General features: G+C 37.7%; 2 protein-coding genes across 3 annotated transcripts; both read left to right on the forward strand.

The window, feature by feature from the left end:
- The first annotated feature begins 589 nt into the window (after positions 1–589).
- Positions 590–6,432, forward strand: htr3b (5-hydroxytryptamine (serotonin) receptor 3B). Its single transcript, XM_043222211.1, has 9 exons — positions 590–613; positions 1,107–1,262; positions 1,431–1,475; positions 1,927–2,036; positions 2,169–2,338; positions 2,528–2,685; positions 4,318–4,528; positions 4,639–4,848; positions 5,591–6,432. The coding sequence occupies exons 1-9, from the start codon at positions 590–592 to the stop codon at positions 5,854–5,856; spliced, it is 1,350 nt and encodes a 449-aa protein (XP_043078146.1). The 3' UTR covers positions 5,857–6,432.
- A 1,318-nt stretch (positions 6,433–7,750) lies between these two features.
- Positions 7,751–12,800, forward strand: htr3a (5-hydroxytryptamine (serotonin) receptor 3A). 2 transcript variants are annotated; one of them, XM_043221901.1, is made up of 9 exons: positions 7,751–7,817; positions 8,117–8,280; positions 8,370–8,414; positions 9,013–9,122; positions 9,211–9,380; positions 9,666–9,826; positions 10,531–10,741; positions 11,923–12,153; positions 12,319–12,800. In XM_043221901.1, exons 1-9 carry the CDS (start codon positions 7,751–7,753, stop codon positions 12,606–12,608), a joined length of 1,449 nt encoding a protein of 482 aa, XP_043077836.1. In that variant the 3' UTR covers positions 12,609–12,800. The 2 variants fall into 2 exon arrangements, with proteins under 2 accessions (XP_043077836.1, XP_043077837.1); XM_043221902.1 differs by having other exon boundaries at positions 12,322–12,800.
- The last annotated feature ends 1,718 nt before the right edge of the window (positions 12,801–14,518 follow it).

Genomic DNA, 14,518 nt, shown 5'->3' on the forward strand with positions numbered 1-14,518 from the left:
TCAAAAGTGGTGCTATGGTGTAAAAAACAACAACAACAACAAAACAGCGTTTAGTCACTAAATAAACTGACAGCTTACACGTTTTGAAAGACATCTCACGGTTTATGAGGCTTCGTTTAGTTTATGAAGCTTAATTTTTACTTAAAGACAGTGACTTAACTTGTAGCCTAGAAATATTGTTACTTTAGTTAGGGTATGTAAACAAACAAATAATAATAAATAACACCACATTTTTAGGACCAATATTATGAATAATATTCTTCATGGTAGCTTTATACCACAATATATCACACTGCACCATTTAAAATACATTACAATGACCTTAAAATACAGACACGTTTGTTTTGATTTGTTTGTTTGTTTTAATCTCATTCTGAAAAGCAATATTAGAACTTCCTGCTCAATATATAAATAAAAATAAATAAAATATGTATTTTATGGTGATTTTACTGATAACTCATAATTGTATAATTATGATTATGTATGTTTTATAGCCCATTATGTTCTAGTTTACTATGCTTAGGGTCCATGAATTGAGCAGTCAGAGTACACATCCTATTCACTAAACCCAGATCTTCTTACCGTCATAATGGAAAATCAATTTGCTAGAGTGGTGAGCAAGTTGCTGCTGTGCATTTGTTGCAGTCATGTGTACAACGACCGTTCTGATGCTCCATAGCATTGCTCTGGAATAAAACACACTTTGTGATAGGGTTAAAATTTAAAAGCTGGAACAAAGGCAGTAAAAACCGACTTGAATCTGTTTGCAGTTTTCTTCTTAATTGTCAGGATGGATGCAGTCCTTTTGTTATCTTTGTTACTGTCAGGTAAGTCCAGTGGTTTTTTTCTTGATTGTATTGCAATTTTTAAACAATCGTTCAGTTATGTATGTTGCATAACTTGTAACGCTGTTTGCATTAACATTTAATATTAAAAAAAAAATTGAAACATTTTAAGACACCTCCTATCCTATCTGTGAATGACATTTACTGTGAATTTTATCATGGAACAAATGTGAATGGATTCGACGTGCTGCCAGACTGGACTGATAATTCAAGTCAAGCAAGATCTACGCTGATTAACATTCCTGTACAGTTATTCCACAGGCTGAGTTAGTCCCAGAGAAACCCAAGAGATCTGCTCTGAACCAACTCACCAGGTTACTGCTTCGCAAATATAACTGTGGAGTCCGGCCTGTGCAGAACTGGACCAAACCAACTAAAGTTTACATTGACCTTATAATTCAATCTGTTCTAGATGTGGTGAGTGCATTTCAACCTTTAGAGAGATTACTTGTATTACTTTTGTATTCATTTGCATGCTTTTTATATGCACTGCACAGGAATGTTAACTAAAAAACAACATCGCACAGTTATTAAAGTGTATTTTCACGTCAGTAAAATAAAGTCAATTTGCACATCTTTTCACAGGACGGACAGACTCAGAAAGTGACCACCAGCATTTGGTATCGCCAGGTTGGTATCAATTAATATTTCTAATTAGTGGTAACAGTTAATGAATAAATACACAGCAGTGTTATTGCATATGGCATAGTTTATTCAGACTAGTCTGATTCAGGTTGTGGTAGCTGTTTTTCAAATGCTTTTGCGCCGTAACCTCTTGAAAGCAAACCTATTGTTTTTTTGGCTGTTACCTGAATATTTACTTCCCATTTTATCAATAGACCAGTATATGAATAAATCAATGTTACACATCACTCTGTATTCCTTTAAAAGAAGAATGCAATGAAAGAGCAGGTTTCATAAAACACATTTAATCTTATCTTCACCAGACAGATCCAGCAAAGAAACACATACACAATAATCCGATTTTGAAATGCATGGAATCTGATATTTGAGCGATCAGAATCTTTCTCATGGGACGAGCCAGGTGGTAACAGTAAACCGCATTACTCTAATGTTTCAGATATGGAACGATGAGTTTCTTGTTTGGGATCCCGAAGAGTTTGACGGAATCACTGAAATATCTCTGTCCTCGGATGCCATCTGGGTGCCTGATGTCATCATAAGTGAATTGTGTGTACTTGATAGATGTATCTCTCCAGCCTGCATCACAAGCTCCTTTTGTGTTCTGGAAATGAATTTTGTCGAGTTATACTCTCATTGCATCATACGTCTTCCTCTCTCTCTCTCTCTCTCTCTCTCCAGCGTCGATGTCGGCAAATCCCCAGTCATCCCATATGTTTATGTCAACTGCTCAGGAACAGTAAAAAACTACAAACCCATCCAGGTGGTCTCAGCCTGTCACCTGGAGATTTATGCCTTTCCCTTTGACAAGCAGAACTGCACTCTGACCTTTCGCAGCTGGCTCCACTCAGGTAAATTACTCACTCGTACACAGCGTGTGCTTTGTACACAAGCTGGCCTCCGTATAATGAGAGTTGCTGTGATTACAGCGTGTTTTTGATCATTCTTTTAAAAGCTGACATATTTTAAATAAGCTCCTCCCGACGTAAACACTTAATTGAACAATAACGCAGTGAACCGCTGATGTGTTTCTGTGGCAGTGAATGAAGTGGATTTAGCTCTGTGGAGGCCCGCCGAGGAAATCGCCAATGATACCAGAGAGTTCATGAACGATGGTGAATGGGAGCTGCTGTCTGTCCCTTCTCACTACTGGACACTGAATCTAGAGGACAGAGACTACGCGCAGATTCAGTTTAATGTGAGAATTAATACTGAACTTATTCAATCTGTACAAATGACCTTCACCGGCAGCTTTACATTTCCAGTTTTCAATTTCAGTCTTATCTGTATAGTGCGTTTCAAAAATGTGACACACAATTTGTCAAACCAAATTTCATATCTTTGTCTTACTGTCACATTTAGGTGGGTGATATTATCATTTGCCTTTTGCAATGATATAATCGCAGATATTTTCTGTATAGTTTATATCACCTTATATGACTGTATACGGAAGACGTTGGACATATTTATATTACACTTTAGCAAAAACAGTTGGACATATTTATATTAAACTTTATATAACTGGCCTTTAATGTGACCTTTCTTTGAAAAAATAGGCTTGTCTCTGCTAAAATAGTTAAAGCTTTCCCCAAACATTTCGATTGGTTAAAACCCTGTCCCTTTCTTACATTCGACTACAAGCTCACAGTGAGATCTCCATCCAAATTAAACAAGTCTCTGCCCTACATTTTTTCTTTTTCAATTCTGTTTTACTTAGATGCTTATCAATTAAATCAATTGTAATCCAGCCATCTATTCTTCAAACAGTTTATCCTCTGCAGGGATCACAAAATCAAATGCAATTTAATAAAAAAGTATTTTCTATTATTTAGATATATATATACACATATATATATATATATATATATATATATATATATATATATATATATATATATATATATATATATATATATATATATATATATGTATTTTAAATTAAATATAATTTTATTTTAATTGTAAAATAAATAAATATAGTTATATATATTTTTATTTACTCACCACAGCCAAATTTGACTTGCTGTTGGAGTCTGGTGAATGTTCATTTTGGAGCCTGACTGAGACATTAGTCGCGTAAGGCCAGACATGCTAGAGTATTGACGTTAGTCTGACATGTGTCACAACCCTTCTCCAACCTTTGCAGGGCTGTTAGTGGACTCGCACTAAAGCTAATAGATGAGGCTTAGCTGCAGACAACACACAGAAAGGATGATGATAATGAGACTGTCTTTCTGGCATTTGATCAATGAGCGTCGTGTTCAGTGGGAGGAATGGGCCAATAGCTCAAAGCTCGTGGGCAATCCACCCTGTTCCACTAAGATGCGCACACCATGGAAACGGCTGTGTACTTTGATTACCTTTGCTCTGCGGCTCATTGCCGAAGCCATTTAGGGATCCATATTTGTGTTTTTACTCATTGGCCAAACGGGTGGGGAACATGTTTAAGTCGGTATGAAATTGCTCTTTGTTGTACTGTGGAAGCTTAAGCAGCCTTAAATAAGGAAAGTGAAATGGATGGTCCTGATCCAGATGAGGGGCATCGAGAGGAAATAGCTCCGTGGCAGAGAGGTTGATCAGGACGCTCGAGAATCAAGTCTGGGTTCTCAGGGGGAGCTGAGGTGTGGGAAAACAATTTCAGCTCTAGAATGAGAAATTGGACTGATTTAGCAAATCCAGGAAATGGGGAGAAGGCTTAAGCTTGTTATGTAATTCCCCTTTAGACACAGCCAACTCAGACTGCTCCGTGAGCACATTACTCTGAGGGCAAGTAATGGAATAAATATCACCCAGAGAGAGAGCGTTCCAGCCTTTTTGTCTCTCCGTGTAGGTGCTGATCCGCAGGCGCCCCCTGCTGTACGTGGTAAGTCTCCTCATCCCCAGCATCTTCTTCATGGTGGTGGATGTCACCAGCTTCTATCTGCCTCCGAACAGTGGCACTCGCATCACGTTCAAGACCAGCATTCTCTTGGGCTACACTGTAATCAGAGTCAATCTGATGGATGAAATCCCTGCTACCGCTATTAAGACACCCCTCATTGGTATAGTACAGCAAGAGCTCTTCCTAATTACAACGTTCACCTATTAACAACACTCTTGATGGACAGCAGCCTCACCTCAATGACAATAATGTCTGCTCTTTTTGCCACAGGGGCCTTCTTCGCTGTCTGCATGGCACTGCTACTGCTGAGTTTGGCCATGTCCATTTTTGTAGTGAAGCTTTTGCATTACAGTGAGAAGGAAGTCAAGGAGATGTCCGTGTCTGCTTGTTTACTAGACAAATACGGCTCAATGGATCAGAGCTTTATTGAGAGTGCTTTCACATCAATGAAAACACTGGATGATATGGAGCAGTCTGGAGGTAGGAGAGATAATATTACCTGTATATACAGCAGGGTTCTATAATTTGAAATTATGTTTTTATGTCAATTCATTTGTTGATTTCTGCATATATTAAAACATTTAGATGTAATCTTTAACCCTCTCTCTCCCACTTCACTTCCTGGCAGCTCTAATCTGTCTATCGTAATAAAAAAGGCGAAAATGCCAAACATAGATATTTTTAAAAAGTTAATTTCATAATATCATTAATTATTACACAGTTCTTAGTAATTATTCTGATTGATCATTCACTGGATTCAGTAGATCCTCTCAGCAGAGAATGGGCGCCATCAGAATAAGAGTCTAAACTGCTCATTCGTGTATAACTTGTGCATTATTGTAATGTTCTTATCAGTGGTTTGGTCTCTCATTCTGACGGCACCCATTCAGTTTAAAGGAATAGTTCACCCAAAAATTTTAATTCTGTCATTAAATACTTATGCTCATGTTGTTCCAAACCCGTACACAAATGTTTGATGAGCTTTCTGACCCTGCATAGACAGCAATGCAACTAACATATTTAAGGCCCTGAAAGGTAGTAAGAAAATTGTTAAAATAGTCTAAATGACATTAGTGGTTCAAGCATAATTTTCTAAAGCTACGAGAATGCTTTTTATGCGCAAAGAATACAAAAATAACTGCTTTATTCAACAATTTCTTCTCTTCCTGGTCAGTCTCGGCCACCACAAACAAATATTAATTGCATTCTCTCTTTGATTCAGGCTACGAGTTTGATCTCTCTCCAGAGCCAGACCTGTTCTCCCTGACAGAAGTCTCAAACAATGACTCTCCTCTGGAGAAGATCCTGGAGGAGGTGGTGTCTCTCAGACTGTACCTTCAGGAGGAGGACAATGAGGGCAGCTCACAGTCTTACTGGGTGGAACTGTGCCTGAAAGTGGACAAGCTCCTCTTCTGTGTGTACCTGCTACTTATGTTCATCTATGTCATGACTCTACTGCTGCTCTGGGGTGTCTGGAGCTCTGCCTGAAAGTCTGAAGGAGGTGGTAGGGCAAAAGACATGTAATGAAAAGAGAAGAACAAAACCGAGGTAGAGATGAAGGAGAAAGTAAAAAAGTAGGTTCAGTTTTAGAGTACAATTAATTACATTTGATCCTATTAACAGATTTTCATCTATGATATAAAATGAACAAAAATTATATAGGTGGAGTCCTTAATTGTAAAACGTGATTAAACTTACCTTAAAGGAATAGTTCACCCAAACATGAACATTCTGTCATTTACTCAGCTTTGAGTAGTTCCAAGTCTGTATGAATTCTTTGTTCTTCCGAACACGAAGGAAGATATTTTGCAGAAACTTTGTTACCAGGCTGTTTTAGGTCACCATTGACTTCCATAGTAGGAAAGAAATACCCAAAACAGCCTAGTTACGAAATCATAATGACTAGCTGCGAGCAAGTTGCCTTCATGTTGTACATGATTATTTGCCACAGAATAAAGAAAAACAAACTAATGAACAAATGTCTTCTATGCTTCTCTTATTTTCGCTAATAACACTCAAATGTTTTATTTTAATTGTAGCGTTTGATGATAAGAGAATGTCTCACTGAAATAAACCCCTATTCATAAACAAGGATATCGCTTTTATGTTAATACTCCATACAGTTATGGATATAGCATCTATTTTTAATGCATGTTTAAATAGAGATTTAAATTTTAAAAAGATGCCTTTTTACTTACATTTTAAATATGCTTACATTTCTCTATATATATTTTTTTTGTTCATGGAATTAGCAATAAAATAATATTGTAAATAAATAGTGCTTTTATTATATATTCACATGTCCTGATGCTGAATGCTATTGTAAAACTGTTTTAGTAGATAATCAAAAACCCCTTTTAAATAAAGTAACTGGTTTTATTACATTGAAATATGGAAAATGATTCAATAAGTCAGAATCTATTTTAGAACGTATGTTTACACAAACAAATTGAATTTTAAGTACAAGTTGAAAATAATACACGTAACGTATAACGAGAATGAAGAACTTGCGTTTATATGCCCCTCCCTTTACTGTAACACTATCATATATCAAGCTCCAGTTTCCTTACCGAAAAATAAACCACAATCACCTTCACATCACTATCATTATAGTACATTTTCATTACATCGCTTCTCAGAGCTGCCAGTTCAGTCAGAAAAAACCCCCCAACTAATTCAATTCCTCATCAAAATTCTGATAATATTTTCCTGACGCAAATCTAATCACCTGCCTATTGCCGGGCTAATTAAGTCTCATCATGACTGGGTGAAGTATTATATCACAGTTTAATGTAGTAGTCTAAGTGCTCATGGAAATTGACTTGAACTTGGTGATGAAATATGACCCATGAAATGTCAAACGTAGCTATAATTCATACAGCGTCCGCCGTTAAGTTAGGTTGAGAGGGAAAAACACTAGTAGCATGGATTAAGAAAACATTTGACAATGCTTATGTTGTTCATCCTGTTATATTTAAAATATTAACCAAATAAATAACCCGTTGCCTCCATGCTCCAATTTTAACATAATAATAAGAACATGCCGTTTACAAAGTAATTGTGAATAAATAGTTACTGCAGTACAATTGTATTCTATCTGTATCTAGCTTTTCAAGACTAACTAACAATGCTTGTAATGCTTGTTAATTCTCTCCATTGTGTCTCCTGGGACAAGCTGGAGTGCTTTGGACCTGCCTAAACTGTGGGATGATCATACAGAAGAGGGAGGGAGGGTGGACTAAGTGCTGTAATGACACAGTCCGAGCTCTTATGGAAAACTCAGAGATAACTAATGGAGCTCAGGGTGCATCACTGGAAGGAAGCAGCCCCAGGCTAGAAGCCTGCGAGAGGAGCCCAGAGCAACGCTAAACAGCTCAGCACAATGAAATGTTCAGCACTCTGGACAGCTCTCTGCGTTTGCATGTATGGGGCGGTGGTGACATGCTCAGGTAACTTTTCTTGTAATTCATTTTTGATGTAGATTATAAGAACAAATTTGAGCTTTCAAACGAACACGCGCTGTGCTTTCATATTAAACGACCTCAAGGGCTGTGTCTCAAAACCTAGTGAGCTGCCAACTTCCTGGCATCATCATAGGTGCATGCTATATTAGACAGCTCTTTAGGTTTTGAGACCCCATCGGTATTGCTATGAATTCATTAATATCTATGCGTATCTGACAGCATAACCTAATGCTGAAGCTGAATGAAGAGAAAGTGATAAGTGGCTATTTTTTGTCTCGGTGTAGTGAAGAAGCTGGGCAATAACACTGGGCGTTTCGCCAATGCCACTCTGGTTCGGCTAAACGAGTTTTTAAGTGCTGGATATAAGAAAGGAGTTCGACCAGTGCGCGACTGGAGGCAGTCAACGACGGTGGCTATTGACCTAATGGTTTATGCGATCCTTAACGTGGTGGGTAGAGCTCTCGAAAGTCTATTAAATATGTAAAAGTGTTTGTTGATTAAGAGTTTTTGCATTATTTATATTTTTGTGCAACACAGGATGAGAAGAACCAGGTCTTGACAACATATGTGTGGTACAGACAGGTATGTTAGTGGAAAATACAAGATTAGTGTATTATTAGATAACCGACAATATCAAAAGATCAGATTTCTAAACGAATGACTAATGGGCTAGTGAATCAAGAACGTGAGGTGTTGTCCGTTTGACGAATCAATGACACTGTGAGCCGGTTCTTTAGAATGAATCATGAACGCTGTACTCTGTCTGTGTGCGTTTTGTGAAATAATCGTTTGGCTTAATGAGCAGATAATTTAGTGTATCAAAAATATACAAAGCGATGAGCGAATAGTTCGATTCCCGAACAAATGAATCATACGAACGGGTTCTTTTTTTGCGTATCAGTAGTGTATTGCAAAACTACAGCTGTTTGAATGCCAAACAAATGACTCTTTTCTTCTCAATGAAATATTAAATAGCAGACAGCGCTGTTTGACTTCCGAGTGAATGACTCTCAAGAGCCAGTTTTAGTGAATCAATGAGTGGTCGGATTCCTTAAGAGATTCTTTTATTACGTCTCTAAATTAAACAGGAAGTTACTTGTTATATACTAAAGTCTATTAAGACTAAATCGTTTTTACGGTGTGCATTTTTTTGTACTTGACATTGCTCTTACCTCAAAAGCAATGGATAGATGAGTTCCTTGCGTGGGATCCAGAAGAATTTGATGACGTTAAACAGATTTCCATTCCCACTGCCAACATCTGGGTTCCAGATATTCTTATCAATGAGTTGTGAGTAGACTTGACATAATGAGATAATTGACATTAATGGTAGAATTACTGAACCCTTATGCCTACTTGCTCTATCTGTCCTCTGCAGTGTGGATGTAGGAAAGTCTCCTGAAATTCCTTACGTCTATGTAGGCCATACTGGGCTAGTTCGCAACTATAAACCTATCCAGGTAGTGACTGCCTGCTCCCTCAACATCTACAACTTTCCTTATGATGTCCAAAATTGTAGCCTGACTTTCCAGAGCTGGCTACACACAAGTAAGTAAACACAATCCACTGAGCTTGAGCGTAATCAGTGACAAAATGTACTTCCTACACACAGAATCCAAGGATTTTGAGAGATGTGATGTATCTTAAATCATTTATGAAACTCTGAAGCATGAAACCTTAAATACAGACAAGCATAAAGTATTTTTTTTTTCCAAAAACAACACATAGCAGAGAAAAGGATGCCCTGGAATTTTGCATTTCAGAATTGATTCAAAGACAACATTTTCCTGAAAGCAGAAAGGAACTGACCTTTAACCTTATCTCATCCTGTAGCTAAAGACATCAACATCACACTAATGAGAACCCCTGAGGAAGTAATGAGCGACAAGAGTGTGTTCATGAACCAGGGAGAATGGGAGCTGCTTCACGTCCTCTCCAGATACAAAGAGTTCAGCATAGATAATGATGATTACTATGCCGAAATGAAGTTCCATGTGAGTAACGTAATAATGCCAAATTAAGCCACGGCACACATTAGCATTTGCAAATGAAAAATGTCAGGGATACAAATAAAAGCTTTTTGTAGTCAGGACAGACAGAAGTCTCACTCACTATATTAAACGTAATTGCATTAGTTTTGTATTATTATTGAGTGTTGCGTAGCAGTGAGCTATAACCCCCAACAGTTTAACCAATTAAAACGAGCTACAGATCAATATGTATTAGCACAGAAATATTATATCAACGTTGGCAGTTACAGAGGAAAATGTGTTCTAACATTTATTGGTATTAAAATATGTCCCAAAAGAATTAAATTTTTTTTTAAAAAAAGGTATTTGAGCTTTTTATTCATCAGTTTCACAAAAATAGTATTGATAATAGCATCAGCATATTAAAATGTTTTCTGAATGATCATGTGACGTTTAAGACAGGAGTAAAGACTGCTGAAAACGCTTGTCTTGTTATCACAGGAATAAATCATATTTTACATTACATTCAAAAAGTGAAGTTATTTTAAGCTTATTGATATTTTTGATTGAAAGAAAAATGCTAAATCGAGCTCAAGAGACTTTGAAAAAAATGACTGACCCCAAACTTTTGTATAGTATTGTTTCAAATTAGTACCCAATTGAAATCAAAGTGAAAAAAAATCTACATTATTGCAACAATGAAAGACATCTCTTTGTTTTGTGGTCAGGTTGTGATCCGACGCAGACCTCTATTCTACACAGTCAACCTCCTGCTACCCAGTGTATTTCTGATGGTGATGGACATCGTTGGATTCTACTTGCCACCAGACAGCGGAGAGAGAGTATCCTTCAAGATTACGCTGCTCTTGGGCTACTCTGTCTTTCTCATCATCGTCTCTGACACGCTGCCAGCGACTGCCATAGGGACCCCTCTCATTGGTAATGAAGTCTTTCTGATTCATAGAACATGACCTGACGCATTTCAAAAAGTCACTCAATCATTCATTATTTCCTGATTATTATCGTGTGTGAGAGGTGACGTGTAATTTAGTCTGCTGAATCAAGACATTATTAAATGTCCTTAGATAAAGAGGTTTTTGTTATATGTAGCAAGTGGTGTGATTCAGTACAGTTTCCTCTTATCTGGTCGCACTTCTGATGCTCCTGTGCAGTCAGAAGACAAAAAACAAGACATTTTGCGAGTATTAGAACTGAAGTCAATCCACATGTCCATTGATTTTCAATATGGAACCGCAGCTGTGAGGAAGCTTGAGCGGAAGTACACAGCGCTGATTAATTTGAGAGATAAGGAGAGCAGTCTAGATCACTACATAGGTTTCAGGTTCGAATGCAATTGTAAAAGTAATGCATTCAAACACATTAAAAGACTACAGAGGGCTTGCGTTTTCAAGGTACTGAGAGAAATAAATCCTCAATAAGATATGAGCAAAAAAAAAGTAAATATAGACTTCAACAATATATAAAAATATCAGTAATGTATGATCTCTGGGTCACTAAAAATCAAATTTAAACCTGGGAATGAATGTTTTAGGATTTTGAAGGCAATGAATGTTAAATATTTAAAAACTAATCAAATGTTTATCTACTGCTGTATAAAATATGACCAGTTATTACATCCACCTCTCTAATGTTTGGCATCAGCAAGATTTTATTTTATGCAAAAAATAAATAATAATAAAATAATAATAATATATATATATATATATATATATATATATATATATATATATATATATATATATATATATATATTTTATTCAGTAAGGACACTGATAATAATTAAAAAATAATTTTTGAGTACCTGAAGAATCATGCAACACTAAAGACTAGAGTAATGGCTGCCGAATATTCAGCTAAACCATCACAAGTGTAAATTTAATGATATTAAAGTTTATATTTATAGTTTTTTCCATATATTAAATATTACTGTTTTGGCTCTTTTTTTTTTATAAGGGTCATGCAGTTTTAATGACAAAGATATCTAAAACATCTTTATGAACCATTGTAAAAATCTTACGTTTCTGTCCAGTAACAGTATGTTTTGCTCACAAGGAAAGACTGAATGTAAGCCTATGTTATATCCGTGTATTGGAGTGTAGGTGTGTACTTTGTGGTATGCATGGCGCTGCTGGTCATCAGCCTGACCGAGTCAGTTTTGATCGTGAGGCTGGTGCACAAACAGGATCTGCAGTCTCGCGTGCCCCAGTGGGTCAAACACCTGGTGCTAGAGAAGGCCACGGTGCTTCTCTGCATTCGAAACAAGAAGGTCTGCTCCATCCTCTCGCAGGGCTCTGACCTGCCGCTCTACAAAGAAAACAACATGAACACAGGTAACTGACCCCTTCGATAAGCCCCGCCTTAAACATTACCGACCAATCCTACCTTAGCAACTGTTGCCATCCACTACATCAGTAAAGCGACATAGCAACAGTGCCAAAGTAGGTGGAGCTTAGTTAGTGGAAACACGCTCTGAAATTAACCTTTGGTTCTTTAAGCAGTACACTGCAACCATCACAGCTGCGAGGGATCCAGAGAATCCGGGAGGAACCTGGGTTTGGGGTTGTCCACGCAAAACAGTGGGTCTCCCGCCATGGATGGCATCCTGCGTGAGATCACCACTATCCGTCAGTTCATGGAAAAGAAGGATGAGAGCAGGGAGATCGCTAAGGAATGGCTGCAGGTGGGGTACGTTCTGGACGTCCTGCTCTTCCGCGTCTACCTGCTCACCGTGTTGGCCTACAGCATCACTTTAGGCACACTATGGTCTGTCTGGCAGAATGACTGACCGCAGATGTGGCGCCAATTCTGTCTCACTGCTTAATGTAAATGCAGTGTTTGATGTAGTTTAAGTGCTGGTAATGTAATTGTTATCTCACGAGAGAATAACTTGAGCACCATAGAGGAGAAATGTGCTTTCAGATCAAGAGTTATTACTTGTAGACTGCCAGATGAAAGCTCTGCCGTCTCTGAAAATCATACAACATACATGTATGACTGTTATAATATTGCAGTCTTCTCATATTCGCCACAACAATGAGCCTGCAAGTTTACAACATATAAAAAAGTTAAATACGAACATTGTCTATAATTCACAGATTAAGTAGCAAACACAGACAAACAATGCTTTAAAACATATATGAAATACATAACTCACTGTGAATATCGAAACCATTCAGCAGAATAGTGTGCCAGAGTATTCCAAAATTAAGAAAAATATCACCGTCCTGCATCTGATTAATCATCCTGACATAAACTACCGTTCAGAGGTCATATTTTTTTAAATGAATCCTTTTATTCTGTAAGAAAACATTAAAGTCAGACCAGTCAGCATATTAGAAGGATTTCTGACGGATCATGAAACACTGGAGTAAAGGCAGACAATTCAGCTTTGCCGCTAAATTACATTTTTAAACATATTAAAATACAAAGCAGTCCTTTTAAACTGTACTGTTGTTAATGTATCTTTGATTGTCAATGGAGAGTAGAAGACTTTTCACAAGCATAAAACCATACTAAAACGTTTTTTTGGTACATACTGGTAGTGTATTTCTTCATGTATTAGCGTATGTTGGAATCAAATAATTGAAGTTTTATGCAGTCATCTTTCCTTTAGGTATTAATTAATATCCTACATTCCATTTCACTTCTGTTATCCTGATAAAATCTGTAATATTGCAAAAAAAAAAATCCATCCTGTTGTTGAAATGTAAACATCTTGTAACGTGTCTGTATTTATATATCTTAAGAAGATGTTGGACCGTGTCTATATTGTGTTCCCTCTCTTCCAGCCCAAGGGCGGTTGAGTATTAGTCGTTGCCTGTGACACTAAATGTACTAATTGTAAAGATTTTCACCTCACTGGGAATGCACTCAGCAGGCCCGGGGTGATTGGATAAATGCCATCGACACCCTACATAATTAAAGAAAAAAAATCAGTTAGACAGTAAATGGGAGCATTGATCCCAATACAATCAATGGGGCTACATCTCTCCATCCCGCCAGCACACCACAGTCCTGAATTAGGTATAAACCTTCATGTTTCATGAGGAATAAGAGTTAGCAAACGCTACTCTTTTTTTTTTTTAAATGTAATAAACCAGTATAATCGTAATTACCATTTCAACGCCACAGCCATGTTTGCACTCAACTCTGACCAGCAGAGGGCTTCTAAGGCCACGTAATGTATTTAAGGCACTGCTGATGTTAGGGACATCAGTACATACTCCTGAGTTTCACTGGTATTTGTAATATTAAATACAGTCTGCGTTTGGAGCACACACAATAGGATTCCAGTGCCAGAGGAATTTCATTATCAACCAAGAACGGAATGTTGGCAGGCTGAAGTTGGCAGTGTAATTCCTGAAAGCCATACACAGTCATAACAAATGGCTTCAAGTGGCATTTGTAGGCTGTTACTTGTTTTGCAAATTCATCTGCTGGAGGTCGTCCACCGGCTGTGGCTGGGCCTGCTTGCGCCCGCAGGCTCGGCTTAGCTGGGAACACAATCGAAGGGATTTGAGAAGACCGCGGCCACCATTCAGTCCTTCGCTGTCTAAACTTCCCTTGTCCATTAGATCATATCTGGGTCAAAGAGCAACCAAAGATGGGACCCCCTGTTCGCCGCACAAAAGCTATTCACGCAGAGGAGGTCACGTGACCTTAGCCGAAAACGGGCGGTCTTGGGTGCCAGCAGCA

The sequence above is a fragment of the Puntigrus tetrazona genome, chromosome 21 (genome assembly GCF_018831695.1).
Source record: "Puntigrus tetrazona isolate hp1 chromosome 21, ASM1883169v1, whole genome shotgun sequence".
Classification (NCBI taxonomy): Eukaryota; Metazoa; Chordata; class Actinopteri; order Cypriniformes; family Cyprinidae; genus Puntigrus; species Puntigrus tetrazona.

Excerpts from the sequence above, each read along its gene's own strand:
- htr3a (XM_043221901.1), top strand. The coding sequence starts at position 7,751 with ATGAAATGTTCAGCACTCTGGACAGCTCTCTGCGTTTGCATGTATGGG. Across the intron at positions 7,818-8,116 it reads GGCGGTGGTGACATGCTCAG|TGAAGAAGCTGGGCAATAAC; the intron begins GTAACTTTTCTT and ends GTCTCGGTGTAG. Across the intron at positions 8,415-9,012 it reads CATATGTGTGGTACAGACAG|CAATGGATAGATGAGTTCCT; the intron begins GTATGTTAGTGG and ends TTACCTCAAAAG.
- htr3b (XM_043222211.1), top strand. The coding sequence starts at position 590 with ATGGAAAATCAATTTGCTAGAGTG. Across the intron at positions 2,037-2,168 it reads GATGTCATCATAAGTGAATT|CGTCGATGTCGGCAAATCCC; the intron begins GTGTGTACTTGA and ends CTCTCTCTCCAG. Across the intron at positions 2,339-2,527 it reads TCGCAGCTGGCTCCACTCAG|TGAATGAAGTGGATTTAGCT; the intron begins GTAAATTACTCA and ends TTTCTGTGGCAG.